Here is a 15945-nt window from a genome sequence, read left to right as displayed (position 1 = left end):
CCGAAAGCAATAAACAACTACCGTATCATGATGATATGTAATTGTGACTTTTGATGATATCGAAAAGTTTTATTTTGCCCAAATTTCATTCTTTCCATCTCTCGGTTGCAGGCTCGAGCATGCAGCTCAATCTGAGTCTGTTTGAGTTCAACAACAACTGCGGCTACTTGCTCAAGCCCCAACACATGAGGAGGAAGGACCGTCAGTTTGACCCTTTCGCTCACAACACCATAGACGGCGTGGTGGCCGCCGCCCTCTCCATCAAAGTAAGCATTTAAAACAGGGGTGTCCAACCTTTTCTGGTTTGTGGTTTAGCAATGAATACTCTTGTGACTAAGGCTGGTATTCATTCTAATGATTTTCCAGAGCAATGAATTGATTGACTCCTTGCCACTAAGACTCAATTTGCCTATGGAAATGATATGTTTGATACTGTTTTCCACTCTGGAAACCTTGAAACCATGATCGGTCGTATCGTGGCATACAAATCAGTAGTACAAAGCATGTTCGTGGAAATGAAATGCCTGTAAATTTGTGATCAACTCGCTGCATTGCCACAAAGTGCCTCGAAATTGGTATCGGCGAAAAACATCAAATAATATGATGTAGATGTATTCTATGTGGTGGAAAATTTGAGCTTTTTACATTGTTCATACTGTTATAATGTCAAAATGAGTGATACTCCAATAGTTGACTCGACTCGAAGTCTAATACTAAAATCATTGAGTATTGGCAAAAAATTGCCGCATTTAAAAACATGATAGCGGTAATAAAAATTGAAAATAAAGAAAATTGAAGTGATTTCCCACATTTTTCCTGCTTTCAGGTGATATCCGGTCAATTCCTGTCGACGTCCCGAGTGAGCACATGCGTGGAGGTGGACATGACAGGTCTGGTTGCAGACACGGTGAGGCGGAGATTTAAAACCAACACGGTGCAGAACAACGGCACCAACCCGTACTACAACTCGGACGCGTTTCTATTTCCTAAAGTGAGTCGCGGGAAGACTTTTGTAAAAATTACTGAATTAAAAAAAAAAATAGATCCACCCACAATTCAAAACTAGCAACCAGATTGGATTTTCAAAATCCGCAGCTGGAAAAAGCTACTTGAGAACTCGTGAGTCGTGACTAAAACTAAAGCTACAACTATTAACTTTTCAAAACTAGCAATTAAAACCAGAACTACTCACTTTTCAAAACTAGCAACTGGAACTAGAACTACTCACTTTTCAAGACTCGTCGCTAGAACTGGAACCAGAACTAACGACCTTTAAAATTCCGCATCTAACTAACTAACACACAACTATCTAGATTCAGACACGAAGCAAATCGTTCATTTTTATTTTATTGGAATCGGGTTGGATTTAAAAAGTGACATCTTTACAGGTTTGACTAGAACTAGAACTACAGACTTTTCAAAGTCTGAAAAGTGAGTAGTTCTAGTTCCGGTTGAGGGCTTTGAATAGTGGGTCGTTCTAGTTCTGGTGGCGAGTATTCTAGTTCTATTTCTAGTTGTAGTTTGACATTATGATAAGTCAGTAGTTTGCACAAGCCCGCAAATTCCGGTTCTTACAAATTCAAACCCATGCTCATCTCATCTGCAGGTGGTCCTCCCGTCTCTGGCCACGATCTGCTTCAGCGTGAAGGAGGCAAACGGCAACTGCATCGGACAGCGGTACCTGCCGGTCGAATCTCTGCGGCCCGGCTATCGTTACATCACGCTACGTAACGAAGGCAACCAGCCTCTCAACATGCCCTCGATATTCGTCTACATCGAAGTCAAAGATTATATACCGGAAAAACTGGAAAGTAAGAACCTTTTTTGATCGAGATAAGGGTGGAACAAATAGAAATTTCCAACTTTTTCAAATTAGATATACATATAAAATGGCTGATTACGCAAAAACTTGGAAATGGAATGTAATTCCATGTTTGAAGTAAATAAAACAAAAATTAGACCCATTTCACATCAATTACAGTTGATCTTATAAGCATGCGAATGACAAATGTCTGTACAGTAGGGGTGTTTAAAAATGACTTTTTTCCTCAAATCGTACTGGCTACTTAATAAAATTGTTAGGTTACCTAATTTCAGCCTAGACATCAAACTTGGCTCAATTCCAACCAGTGGAAGCGGAGTTATTGCCGTTGAAAAATTGGATTATGAATAAAATAATATTTACGGTGACCAATTCTTTAATTATTTATTACAGTGGTGCCCACCTTCAATACCATTTTATTCAAATCCAAATTTTTCGAGGGCAATAACTCCGCTTCCACTGGCTGGAATTGAGCCAAATTTCGTGTGTAGGCTTAAATTAGGTAACCTAACAATCTTATCAAGTAGCCAGTACGATTTGAGAAAAAAATTCATTTTTGAACACCCCGACGGCACAGCAAGCTTGACTCGTCTGGCACGATATAGTTCTAGCATTTTCAGTAAAACCACAAATTAGATGAGAACAGGGTTGTAATCAAGTCACAAGGCACCGAGTCACAAGTCAATCTCACTTTTATAGTTTTGACTCGAGTCGAGTCGAGTCATTTTCAATTCACCACCGAGTCAAGTCTGAGTCCAAGTCAGCGAAAAGAGGGTCGAGTCCGAGTCACGATAATATGACTCGAGTCGAGTCCAAGTCATTGTGTTGACTGCTCAGTTTCCTGTTAAAGTCTTGTTAAACCAACTTTTTATAACTCTGTTTGGTGTTATCGAATGGTTCGCATTTATAATATATTCATTTTCCTCACTTTTAGCAGTTTCTGATCGCATTTTCAAGTAACCGTACCAATAGACGAAATCCCAATAGTGTGGTTACTTTACTATTATTCGAAATTACAATGAAATGTCGGTATTGGCCGTCTGCGTCTCGAGTCATATGACTTGGCTTGAGTCATGCGCAATGACTCGAGTCCAAGTCGAGTCAATACACAGATTGACTCGAGTCGAGTCGAGTCATTTCCGTATTTTGAGAAAATGACTCGAGTCATCAGAAAATCGTGACTCGAGTCATTACAACCCTGGATGAGAATTAAAATGCGAGCGTAGACACATTCCATAAATTAGAATACAATTAGGTTACCGCATTTTGCTCTAATTACGTAATTATCTAGTTGTCCAAGTCTGCTCGCGGGATGATCAAATCCAATTTTCCTGATCCTATGAAATGTAATACTCCGGTTCCAAAATTTGCGGTAATATAATCTTACAAAATTATACAGTAGCTCAATCCCAACGGGTAGGTGTGGAGCTTTTGAAGTTGAAAAATTCTGAATTTATTGAAAAAAATAACAAAATTTTACTGTCAACCCCGTTGAATTATTTAGATGTCTAAAAAGCAATTTGTAGCAAATTTGGCTCAATTCAAACCGAGTGAAGGGAAGTTATTGGAGTTCAATATTTTGGATTTCCAAAAAAATAGTATTTACGGTGTGAAATTTTTTAACCATGAATTATTATAGAACTACCCACTGTAAATAGTATTATTTCAAATCCAGAATTTCAAACACCAATAACTTCGCTTTTACAGGTTGGAATTGAGCCAAATTTGGTGTGCAGCGATTTTTAGACGACCTGACAATTTTATCGTATAGCCTGTAAAATTTGAAGAAAACGTATATATCTTTGAAACAGCCCTAATGTACACTGTACGCTGAATAGACGTGGAGTGACGTCCTGGTTTGCGTTTCAGTGATGGCGGCCATGCTGGCCAACCCGATCGAGCATCTCAAGAAGAGAGAGAAAGAAGAGAAAGAGATCAACGACAGGCGGAAGGCTCTCAACCGGCTCCTGGACGAGGAGGAGAAGAAAGAGATTCCGAGCCTGCAGCAGAACGGAGAAGCCAAAGAAAAGGTGTGATAAATATTAGTATAGTAGTGGAATTGGAAATAAATAAAATTAAAACTAATAATGAAAGTAAATAGAGCCCAAAATACGAAATTTTCAGGAAAATTGCTGAAATTTTTCCAAGTTAGGTCACAATTAGGATGATAGCTAAACAGTTTTTTTCAAATAAGATTTCACAAAAACCTAAATTGAATTACATTCCAAATTAGAAATAAATTCAACAATATTCAAGTTCCGTTCGTATCAAACCAGAGTTGATCCTCACAAGCACGAGAATGGCAAATGTCTGTACAGCAATCTTGGATCGTTTAGCACGCTACGGCAGCATTTTCAGGGAAACCAGAAATGAGCATAGGTTGAAAAGGAGAGCATCAAAACATTCCGCAAGTTAGATGACTGGTATTTAGCTGCAATTAATCCAATAAGACAATTAGAATTATCTATTTCGACGGGTTAATGCGACTGTTGTATGTATTTTTCAGCCTTTGGAGATCATCAAGGGTATTCCTGACGACCTAGAACCTGACCCTGACCGTTCTCGGGTAATTGTCATCCCTGACGAGGACGAAGTGAAGCCGGAAAAGCCTGAATCGGGCACTTTGGAACGAAGCGGTCGTCCCAGTCTGGAGCAGAGCCGTAAGTTGGACACGAGTCGGACTTTTACAGGCTACCAACTGGCGGTTAACTAGCTACTGGTTTTATGAGTGCTTCCAATTCTAGTTGCGAAAAGGGAGTAGTTGTAGTTCTAGTTCAGGATTTTAAAAAGAGAGTTCTAGTTCTAGTTGCAGATTTTAAAATGTGAGCAATTCTAGTTCTAGTTGCAGATTTCAAAAAGAGAGCAATTCTAGTTCTAGTTGCAGATATTGAAAAGTGATAAGTTATAGTTCTAGTTGCAGATTTTAAAATGTGAGCAATTCTAGTTCTAGTTGCAGATTTTAAAAAGTGATAAGTTATAGTTCTAGTTGCAGATTTTAAAATGTGAGCAATTCTAGTTCTAGTTGCAGATTTTAAAAAGTGAGTAGTTCTAGTTCTAGTTGCAGATTTTAAAAAGTGAGTAGTTCTAGTTCTAGTTCAAGGATTTTAAAAAGAGAGTACTTCTAGTTCTAGTTGCAGATTTTAAAATGTGAATAGTTGTAGTTCTAGTTCAGGATTTTAAAAAGAGAGTAGTTCTAGTTCTAGTTGCAGATATTGAAAAGTGAATAGTTGTAGTTCTAGTTCAGGATTTTAAAAAGAGAGTAGTTCTAGTTCTAGTTCAGGATTTTAAAAAGAGAGCAGTTCTAGTTCTAGTTCAGGATTTTAAAAAGTGAGTAGTTCTAGTTCAGGATTTTAAAAAGAGAGTAGTTATAGTTCTAGTTGCAGATATTGAAAAGTGAATAGTTGTAGTTCTAGTTCAGGATTTTAAAAAGAGAGTAGTTCTAGTTCTAGTTCAGGATTTTAAAAAGAGAGCAGTTCTAGTTCTAGTTCAGGATTTTAAAAAGTGAGTAGTTCTAGTTCAGGATTTTAAAAAGAGAGTAGTTATAGTTCTAGTTGCAGATTTTAAAATGTGAGCAATTCTAGTTCTAGTTACAGATTTTAAAAAGTGAGTAGTTGTAGTTCTAGTTCAGGATTTTAAAAAGAGAGTAGTTCTAGTTCTAGTTCAGGATTTTGAAAGAGAGCAGTTGTAGTTCTAGTTCAGGATTTTAAAAAGAGAGTAGTTCTAGTTCTAGTTCAGGATTTTGAAAGAGAGCAGTTGTAGTTCTAGTTCAGGATTTTAAAAAGTGAGTAGTTCTAGTTCTAGTTGCAGATATTGAAAAGTGAATAGTTGTAGTTCTAGTTCAGGATTTTAAAAAGAGAGTAGTTCTAGTTCTAGTTCAGGATTTTAAAAAGAGAGCAGTTCTAGTTCTAGTTCAGGATTTTAAAAAGTGATAAGTTATAGTTCTAGTTGCAGATTTTAAAATGTGAGCAATTCTAGTTCTAGTTGCAGATTTTAAAAAGTGATAAGTTATAGTTCTAGTTGCAGATTTTAAAATGTGAGCAATTCTAGTTCTAGTTGCAGATTTTAAAAAGTGAGTAGTTCTAGTTCTAGTTGCAGATTTTAAAATGTGAATAGTTGTAGTTCTAGTTCAGGATTTTAAAAAGCGAGTAGTTCTAGTTCTAGTTGCAGATATTGAAAAGTGAATAGTTGTAGTTCTAGTTCAGGATTTTAAAAAGAGAGTAGTTCTAGTTCTAGTTCAGGATTTTAAAAAGAGAGCAGTTCTAGTTCTAGTTCAGGATTTTAAAAAGTGAGTAGTTCTAGTTCAGGATTTTAAAAAGAGAGTAGTTATAGTTCTAGTTGCAGATATTGAAAAGTGAATAGTTGTAGTTCTAGTTCAGGATTTTAAAAAGAGAGTAGTTCTAGTTCTAGTTCAGGATTTTAAAAAGAGAGCAGTTCTAGTTCTAGTTCAGGATTTTAAAAAGTGAGTAGTTCTAGTTCAGGATTTTAAAAAGAGAGTAGTTCTAGTTCTAGTTGCAGATTTTAAAAAGTGCGTAGTTCTAGTTGCAGATTTTAAAAAGAAGAGTAGTTCTAGTTCTAGTTGCAGATATTGAAAAGTGGGTAGTTGTAGTTCTAGTTCAGGATTTTAAAAAGAGAGTAGTTCTAGTTCTAGTTGCAGATTTTAAAAAGAGAGTAGTTCTAGTTCTAGTTGCAGATATTGAAAAGTGTGTAGTTCTAGTTGCAGATTTTAAAAAGAGAGTAGTTATAGTTCTAGTTGCAGATATTGAAAAGTGAATAGTTGTAGTTCTAGTTCAGGATTTTAAAAAGAGAGTAGTTCTAGTTCTAGTTCAGGATTTTAAAAAGAGAGCAGTTCTAGTTCTAGTTCAGGATTTTAAAAAGTGAGTATTTCTAGTTCAGGATTTTAAAAAGAGAGTAGTTCTAGTTCTAGTTGCAGATTTTAAAAAGTGCGTAGTTCTAGTTCTAGTTGCAGATTTTAAAAAGTGTGTAGTTCTAGTTCAGGATTTTAAAAAGAGAGTAGTTCTAGTTCTAGTTGCAGATTTTAAAAAGTGTGTAGTTCTAGTTGCAGATTTTAAAAAGAGAGTAGTTCTAGTTCTAGTTGCAGATTTTAAAAAGTGTGTAGTTCTAGTTCAGGATTTTAAAAAGAGAGTAGTTCTAGTTCTAGTTGCAGATTTTAAAAAGTGTGTAGTTCTAGTTGCAGATTTTAAAAAGAGAGTAGTTCTAGTTCTAGTTACAAATTTTAAAAAGTGAGCAGTTGTAGTTCTAGTTCAGGATTTTAAAAAGGAGTAGTTCTAGTTCTAGTTCAGGATTTTAAAAAGAGAGCAGTTCTAGTTCTAGTTGCAGATATTGAAAAGTGAGTAGTTGTAGTTCTAGTTCAGGATTTTAAAAAGAGAGTAGTTCTAGTTCTAGTTGCAGATTTTAAAAAGTGCGTAGTTCTAGTTGCAGATTTTAAAAAGTGAGCAGTTGTTGTTCTAGTTCAGGATTTTAAAAAGAGAGTAGTTCTAGTTCTAATTACAGATTTTAAAAAGTGAGCAGTTGTTGTTCTAGTTCAGGATTTTAAAGAGAGGAGTTCTAGTTCTAGTTCAGGATTTTAAAAAGTGATAAGTTCTAGTTCTAGTTGCAGATTTTAAAAAGTGCGTAGTTCTAGTTGCAGATTTTAAAAAGAGAGTAGTTCTATTTCTAGTTACAGATTTTAAAAAGTGAGCAGTTGTTGTTCTAGTTCAGGATTTTAAAAAGAGAGTAGTTCTAGTTCTAGTTACAGATTTTAAAAAGTGAGTAGTTATAGTTCTAGTTCAGGATTTTAAAAAGTGCGTAGTTCTAGTTGCAGATTTTAAAAAGAGAGTAGTTCTATTTCTAGTTACAGATTTTAAAAAGTGAGCAGTTGTTGTTCTAGTTCAGGATTTTAAAAAGAGAGTAGTTCTAGTTCTAATTACAGATTTTAAAAAGTGAGCAGTTGTAGTTCTAGTTGCAGATTTTAAAAAGTGAGTAGTTGTAGTTCTAGTTCAGGATTTTAAAAAGAGAGTAGTCCTAGTTCTAATTACAGATTTTAAAAAGTGAGTAGTTGTAGTTCTATTTCAGGATTTTAAAGAGAGTAGTTCTAGTTCTAGTAGCTGATATTAAAAAGTGAGTAGTTCTAGTTCCAGTTGCGCATTTTGAAACTCCGACAGCATGCACCTATTGCACAAGTCTGGATACAGCGACCACGTTTGACCCTTTTCTTGAACCTCTAACCCCGGTTTAGTGACCCCGTTCACCCCGGCTGGGATTGAAGCGCTGCAGAAATGCAAGGAGCACCAAGACCTGCATAAGAAGACGGAGAAAAGAATAGCAGAGTTTCTAAAGAAGCAACGAGAGGTCAGTCATGCAGTCAGTTGCTACTCAAGCGCATGTAAAAATGACGATTATAAAATAACCGTCAGAACTGCTTTAATTGGAAGTAGATAAGAAAAGGGAACACTGCTAGAGTAAGTAGTTTTAGGAAACTAAGTTTTGTGGCGGGGTCGCAAAGGATTGTTTAAAAATAACTTTTTTCTGGGTTCTGGGGATTCACTGATTAAAACGCTGCACACCAAATTTGGCTCGATTCCAACTGGTAGATGTGAAGTGAAAACACGATAGGAGTTTAACCGATTGGCACCGGCTGCAATTTTCGATAAATTTTACTTCAATTTTCAAAATCGAAAGACTGTACCTCAATGGGAGTCGAACACGGTAACCAAGGTATCGTTCGATTCAGAACTTCAACGCGCATCCGATTGCGCGGCTCAAATCATTTCGAGCTCTGTGTCTGGCCAGTGGCCACTTATATCAAGAGCAAGCCAAGAAACTGTTGATGAGAAACGTATTAACTTTACTGTACTCTTTATAAACCTTGATATAGATATCTGGTGACCTTGGCATCTTGTGAATCATATCGGCGAGGGAATTATGATCATGGATGCCTCAGTCGATCTAATACGGCATAATGTCGTGATTATACAATAGATACATTGCTGCTGGTTTACACTGTAAACACGCACTAGACCGCAAATTGAGTGAGTCATCGGACCTAGTGTATTCTATTTCTTTAGGACATAAATAGATCATGTCTAACAATATTTTATACATAAACAATGTTTTATACATAAGAATACATAACACTGCACATCTTCCGTTGAACGCGGTATCTAAACCGCCTTGCCGTGTACGACATATTTCCTTCATAACATCGGCTGACAACTATATAAAGTTTGATCTCTGCGTGACTGCTGGAGCATGAAGTTTTTGTGAAAATTTCAATCAATTGTATCTCCATTACGGTGGCGTTCGGAAGAAAACCGCTGCGGCCAAAATTTGAAACATTTTGAAAAAAGTTTTTGTAACAGTTTCAAAATATTCAATCTCCTGTGCGTTCACATACCAGTTGAAACCGAGCCAAATTTGGTCTGCAGCGTTTTTTTAAGGCTACCTAACAATTAAATCAGTGAATCCCCGGAATCCGCAGAAAAAATATTATTTGCAGACAATCCTACTTCGCATACTTTTGCAACCACCGGTCGTTTAGTGTCGATTACGTTTGCAACTGCTAGATGTATTTAACACAAAATAACTGAAAATTCTACAAATACATGTAATTTACGAAAACATGTTCAGCATTATGACAATTTCGCTCATAAAGGGATGAAAACCCTAACCCAAATCTTTGAAAACGACACAATTTAAATTAGTCCGTAAACATCGACTTTAGCAGCCGGTTCAAGCGCACGCAAAATCTTCTTTGAGTGTTCCGAAATATGGCAAACATTTAACCCAAAGTTGTGTTTGTTTTCACAGGAGTACGACGCCGTTTTTAGCGCTTATTTTGAAAAGCAGAAAAAATCCTCCTTCTCCATTTTCCCGAAAAAGATTAACGTCAAAAGTTTGTACATTTTTTATCTCGATAGCTGTCTGACATTTTCACATGCGGCACTTACGCGTGCGACTTTATAAGGTCAACCGGAATTGACCCTTTATTCGGTGAGTGTCTTACAGAACGGGTAGCTCGGAGAAATTTTTCCCCAACCCTGACTTCAACCCATATGCTCAATATGGGTTTTCAAAAATGACTTTTTTTCTCAAATCGTACTGGCTACTTGATAAAATTGTTATGTTACCTAATGTAAGCCTGCACACCAAATTTGGTTCAATTCCAGCCAGTAGCCGCATTGCTACAGGAGAAGAAAGTTTCTATTTATTATGTGGAAATAAATGAAGACAAATTCAAAATTTTCTGTTCACCCCATGAAAGTGTTGGGTTGTCTATAGTAACGATGTTCACCAAATTTGGTTCAATTCCAACCAGTGGAAGCGAAGTTATTGACGTCGAAAAAATTGGATTATGAATGAAATAGTATTTACTGTGACCAATTCTATGATTATTTATTATAGGTGTGCCCACCGTAAATACTATTTTATTCAAATCCAGATTTTTCGGCGGCAATAACTTTGCTTCCGCTGGTTGGAATGGAACCAAATTTGGTGAACATCGTTACTATAGACAACCCAACACTTTCATGGGGCGAACAGAAAATTTTGAAATTTTTGGTGATTTATTTTCATATAATAAACCGAAACTTTTTTCTGTAGCAATGCGGCTACTGGATGGAATTGAATCAAATTTGGTGTGTAGGCTTAAATTAGGTAACCTAACAATTTTATCAAGTAGCCAGTACAATTTGAGAAAAAAAGTCATTTTTGAACAATCCTAATTGCTCAAGTGTCGCATGCTCCTATATGACTCATATCCACCAGTCATACTCGAGTACTTGACTGTGCTGGAGTCTTGCCATGCATGCTCATGAACTTGATCTTGAACTTTAGAAATGAACCTTCCTTTCGACATGAACACGGCTCTTCCCCCGGAAGCCAAGAAGGAGCACATGCTCATTCTCATTCAAAGACATCTCGAGAACGAAAGGGTTGCCAGACAGGAGATCAACGACGATGTTAGTAGGACGCAATTTTCTGAGCGCGACTTGTTTTTGACTTGATTTTCTTTCAGTTTATGAAAGATTTCAGCGACGTCGTACACAAGGAACAGCTGAAGGAGATCAAGCAGCTGGAAAAACTTGCAGAAAAGTAAGAAAACTTTTTCTTGTCATTGATATTACTGCATCCACCTAAATTTTTGGAGATTTCTTTATGCTTTGTATTTCGAAATGCAGACATACTTTTACGAATGAAATTATTAGAAATGACCCCAATGTCGCGGTAACTTGGTACAGTTATAAATTCCGTCTAGTAGTATCATCAATGCACAGGTATTTGTCATTCTCATGCTCTGATGAACTCTGATTTGGCATGAAAGGAACTTGATTTAATATCCAATTTTCGCGAATTCAGTAATCGTAATTTTAATCTCATGTGGTGAAAAACTGTGAAGCTATCATTCTAATTCTACTCTGAATCGGTAAAATCTTTGTAGCCGTAATTCCAAGTCTGATGTAATTTGGAAAAAAACTCGGTAGCTTTCATTCTGATTTTAGTCTAATTTATAAAAAAAACTTTAAAAAGCTGATATTTTGCCTGCTACTAAGTTTCCTGTCTTCGTTTCTCGTCGACGTAGGGAGGAGCAGGATCTTCGGGCCAAGAAGAAAGCCGAGAGAGACGAGAAGGCTCGCAGGATCCCCAAAAATCTGCCCAAGGAAGAGGCGGAGGCCAAGAAACACGAGATAGATCAGAAATACGTGGAGCAGACTGTTCGTGAAGTTCGATTTGTAAGTCCTCAACTAGACTATTTCAAGCGGAAGTTTAAAACGACAGTCTGATATGTCTTCGATTAGTCTCAAAAAGTAGATTTGGTCGATGCAGCAGTTACTTGGCTGTGGTCACTTTTAAAATTGTAAGATATACCGATGTAAAACGACTGATCAACACTACAGATAGGTTCGTTTACAGTTTTGTGTTGTTCTTGCGACAATTTCGCTCATAAATGTGATGCAAACTTATTAACACTGGATTCTACTATTGATGATCCAATATTTTTGAGAGCGAGTACTTTTTGCCTAATAATACTGTTAAAATAGAAGTTATCCGGTATTGTGTGCTAGGATTGTATGTTCAAATGTTGCTAAAAACTATTTGGGCTCAATTCCAACCGTCAAAAGCGAAGTTATCGGAGTAGAAAACTTTTCGATTTGAATAAAATAGTATTTCAGGTTGGAAATTATAACTTTTTCTTTTCGTTAACTTTACTTCCTTCAACAGAATAGCTGTCAAATTCATTTCTAATATATAGTAATATCTCTCGGGCAGTTATAAAGATCGAGACATGTAAATCAGCGTTACTTCCCGTTCAGACATAGGCGGCGACAATTTTTCTGTGTAGCTAACTGATGGAATTTCCCAATATATTATTCCACGCTGTTTTATTCAAATTGAAAATTTTTCACTCCGATAACTTGGCATTTGCAATGTCGAACTAGACTGGGCCGAATTTGAAGTGCAGTGTCGTTTGAAGGCAATGTAACAATTTCACGGAGTCCTCGATGTGGTCTTGTAAAAATGCTTTTTTAACCCCTAATTACCATTGAACAAGTGGCGTCTTCATTTCAGCTGATGGATCTGCAGGACAAGCGATTAACGGAAGTGCAAAAACAACAGCAGGACATTGTCACGCAACTCAGCGACGTGGAGAGGCAGGTCTGTGGAATGGTAACTCAACAAGTAGAATAGTGACTAACAAATCTACCCGAGTAGAAGTAATGATTTTCACAGCCTAAAAGGTCTTCAGGTAAAAGTTCTTTCCAATTGTCAACTAGTTGCTGACGATTACCCCTGCCGAGTGTCAGCCGAAAATATTCGGCTTATTTCAATATGAGTATTAGGGCTGTTCAAAAATAACAATTTTTTTTTTTCAAATTTTGCTGGCTACTTGATAACATTGTTAGGTTGCCTAAAAAAATGCTCCACACCAAATTTGGCTCAATTCGAACTTCTAGGAGCGGTGGTCTGAGAAAAAAAAATTTAGGATTTATTGAATAAAGTAAATATAAACATTTTTCAAACTTTACTGGGTACCGCACGGAAGTGATAGGTTGATTAGAAAGACGATTTGTGTCAAATTTGGCTCGATTCGAACCAGTGGAAGCAAAATTATTGCAGTATAAAATTTTGGATTTAAAAAATTGGAATTTACGGTGGCTAGATTTATAATAAATAATGAAAGAATTCGCCACCGTCAATACTATAGTTTTGAAGTCTAAAATATTCTATAGCTATATCTTTACTTCCGCTTGTCGGAATTGAACCAGATTTTACAAAAATCCTTTTTCTAGACAAATCAACAATTCTGCCGGGTAGTCAGTAAAAATATGAAAATTTTTTTTATAGCAGTCCTTCTACAAGCTGTAATTGAGCCAAATTTGGTTTGCTGTGTTTTTTAGGCAACCTATTTTCTATCAAGTAGCCGGTGAAATTTGAAAAGAAAAGCCTGAATGAATATATCATTCACTTGTATAGTGAAGTTCTGTACCTCCAATAAGTTCTGAAAACATTTCTTACCCGCAGAGAGGCGACAACATCGTGCAGATTTTCAAGCAGCAGTCGGACAAAGTCTCTCACATTTTTGACATCCGGCAAGCCGAGTATTACCAAAAGCGCGGCCACAGCACGATCAATTCTCTCACATACTCGCACGACGGGACCAACGACGGTGATTACAATACAAAGCTATGAGCCTGCCTTTTCCTATATGCCTGCGGGAATGATTTAACGCCTGTTTTCGACCTCGAATGGACGCGAATCGATCACAATATTGCTTTTTTTTAGACACTTGCCCAAAGTGTAACACTCTGTGAATACGGAATGTCTGTTGCGACCGGGGCTGGGCAGAATTGAGCATATAGTGACTTGATATTGAATCAAGTATTCTAGTATCACTTAAAGTTTAAATACGTACCTTTTATGCGATCACAAAGAATACAATGATAATTCTACATCACGTTAAAGATGATTTGCTATTTTTTCGGACAAACCTATTTCATGGCACTTTGTGACAATGCTGCGGCTTGATCACGACTTCACAGACAAGACTTGAGTAACTAAAAAATTTGCAGCTTTTCCTAATTTGATTAATATTAGAATTACAGCTACTGCGATAAGAATAATTGAGGTTTTGAGGCTGCCACAATAAAAAAATAGTATTGAAATCATAATTCTCTATGATAAATTAACTTTTAGTGGCAAAGAGTTTGTTATTTCAGTACTGGAAAAAATCATGTCTCGCTGTTCGACTCGGGTCATTAGAATTAATACTAGATTACTGCGATCATTGTGCTCAGCCCTGGTTGCGACTCGATTTCAGATTGAGACTGCACAAGTCCACATGACTCTATTATTTGACTGTATTTTTATTGAGTTTTCCTAAACTATTAATTCCTAGCCTGTGTTCGTTTTAAGCTCTGGACTCGTCTAAAGACTGATTTTTCTCAATTTCTCTTCAATATTTCCATTTCTCGGTTCTCATGGCAGTATTCGAATCTGTTTTTATCATTTATGTTCGTTCCGTAGCCCCGTGAATATAATGGATTGTGTTTTATGTTCGGTGTAATTTTAACGTCGAATTCACTACCTACGTAGAACTCGTTACTTAATAACCATGAAGTGTCAATATTAGAGTCCGACCCATATTGTATTTTCAGGTATATTTAACCGATATTCAAAAGATATGAACTCTAGTTTAAGGCGCATTTTCAAAGCTTGACAGCATTTATTGTTCAAAAATAACTTTTCTCTCCGGATTCCGGGGATTCACGGATTGTTAGGTTGTCAAAAAAAGATTCTGCACACCAATTTGGCTCGATTTCAACTGGTAGGTATGAACGCGCTGGAGTTTGTGTTTAAAATTCATTATGAAAATATTGATTAGATTTTTTTGAAATTTTGCTGTCGACCCCATGAAATTGTTGAGTTGTCTACAAAAACAACGCAAAACAAATTTGACGCGATTTCAACCCGTAGAAAAGGAGTGATTTGAGTTTTCAAGTGCAATCACTTCGCTTCTACCAGTTGGAAGTGAGCAAAAATTGGTGAGCATTGTTTCTTTTGAAGAAATTTCATGGGGTGGACAGTAAAATTTTATAATAAATTCAAAATTTTCAAAGTCCTGTTCACATCTTCCGGTTGGAGTTGAGTCAAATTAGGTGCACAGGGTTTTTTCGACAGATAAAAAGTTAATCAGTGAAAATTGTAATACGTAAAAAAAGGGTATTTTGGAACAAGCATAGAACATGTGTCTACCCATTGCCATGCTTGAACATGAAATAAACTAGAAATCTGGAAACCGTTTTCTACCAGTCAACCGATCGAGATATTTCTTTCAAAATGTGATATCGTCTCGATATGATTGGACACCGGTAATTGGTCGGACTCTGATCAGCACATACGTTGCACTACATGCTATTGTAAAGCAACCCACCTAACTGATCATTCACTATCATCAATCCTGTTGTAAATACATCTCTTTATCATTTCATCACCAAATATATATACAAATTTCTATATACATACATCAATATATATCTTCACAAAGCACTGACAATGTAGCAATTGCAGTTGGACATGAATATTATTTATTTCGTCATTTAGAGTGAGGAGAGTATATATATTTTTCCTTCGTAGAAACATATCACTGAGCACGGGTGTCACCAGATTCACCCCATTTGAACCCCACGTGAACACGAATTAGTCCAACAAGTGCCAATATTTCTCACAAAACCCAAATGTTAGATTCCGTGCAATTACAAACTTCAATCCTAGCAGTCTGCGTTGGAGGTTTTCTAAACCACGACATTCCCCTGCTTGATAGAACAACCGATTGCGTGAGTCGTGTTACATCACAATGTCTTTTCGATGATCATGTTTGGAAGGTTTTGTTTCTGCTTTTATCGTGTTGATGACGGAGAGCTTGCAATTTTTTTCGTTTCGCAACTGTATGGCTTTGTTATGAACGGAATAAATGGGAGATGTGGAGAATGTTGATTTTGGCATGAATCCTCGGGGTCTCATTATTTACACAGTTTTTATATCGACAGGGAAGTGTTGTGTGCGGCACAGACGCCTTGGGTTAGCGATTTGATCGAGATTCAATAGTTTTGAGCAGAATTGAAAAC

General features: G+C 36.7%; 1 protein-coding gene across 4 annotated transcripts in view; it reads left to right on the top strand.

The window, feature by feature from the left end:
- LOC145450497 (1-phosphatidylinositol 4,5-bisphosphate phosphodiesterase beta-1-like) overlaps window positions 1-15945 on the top strand; it is a 42407-nt gene that overhangs the window by 24682 nt on the left and 1780 nt on the right. For all 4 annotated transcript variants that reach the window (XM_080329015.1, XM_080329014.1, XM_080329017.1 and 1 more), the window contains 12 exons: window positions 112-266; window positions 827-991; window positions 1607-1811; window positions 3692-3852; window positions 4329-4482; window positions 8058-8170; window positions 9629-9713; window positions 10655-10779; window positions 10836-10912; window positions 11400-11550; window positions 12389-12475; window positions 13343-13487. In XM_080329015.1, the coding sequence (XP_080185141.1) occupies window positions 112-266; window positions 827-991; window positions 1607-1811; window positions 3692-3852; window positions 4329-4482; window positions 8058-8170; window positions 9629-9713; window positions 10655-10779; window positions 10836-10912; window positions 11400-11550; window positions 12389-12475; window positions 13343-13487 (1623 nt within the window). The remainder of the gene's footprint in view (window positions 1-111; window positions 267-826; window positions 992-1606; window positions 1812-3691; window positions 3853-4328; window positions 4483-8057; window positions 8171-9628; window positions 9714-10654; window positions 10780-10835; window positions 10913-11399; window positions 11551-12388; window positions 12476-13342; window positions 13488-15945) is intronic.

The sequence above is a fragment of the Botryllus schlosseri genome, chromosome 11 (genome assembly GCF_051294905.1).
Source record: "Botryllus schlosseri isolate E-star chromosome 11, Bs_hap1, whole genome shotgun sequence".
In the NCBI taxonomy this organism is placed as follows: domain Eukaryota; kingdom Metazoa; phylum Chordata; class Ascidiacea; order Stolidobranchia; family Styelidae; genus Botryllus; species Botryllus schlosseri.
Note: the sequence above shows the minus strand (reverse complement) of the source record. Positions and strands in the feature narration are given on the sequence as shown.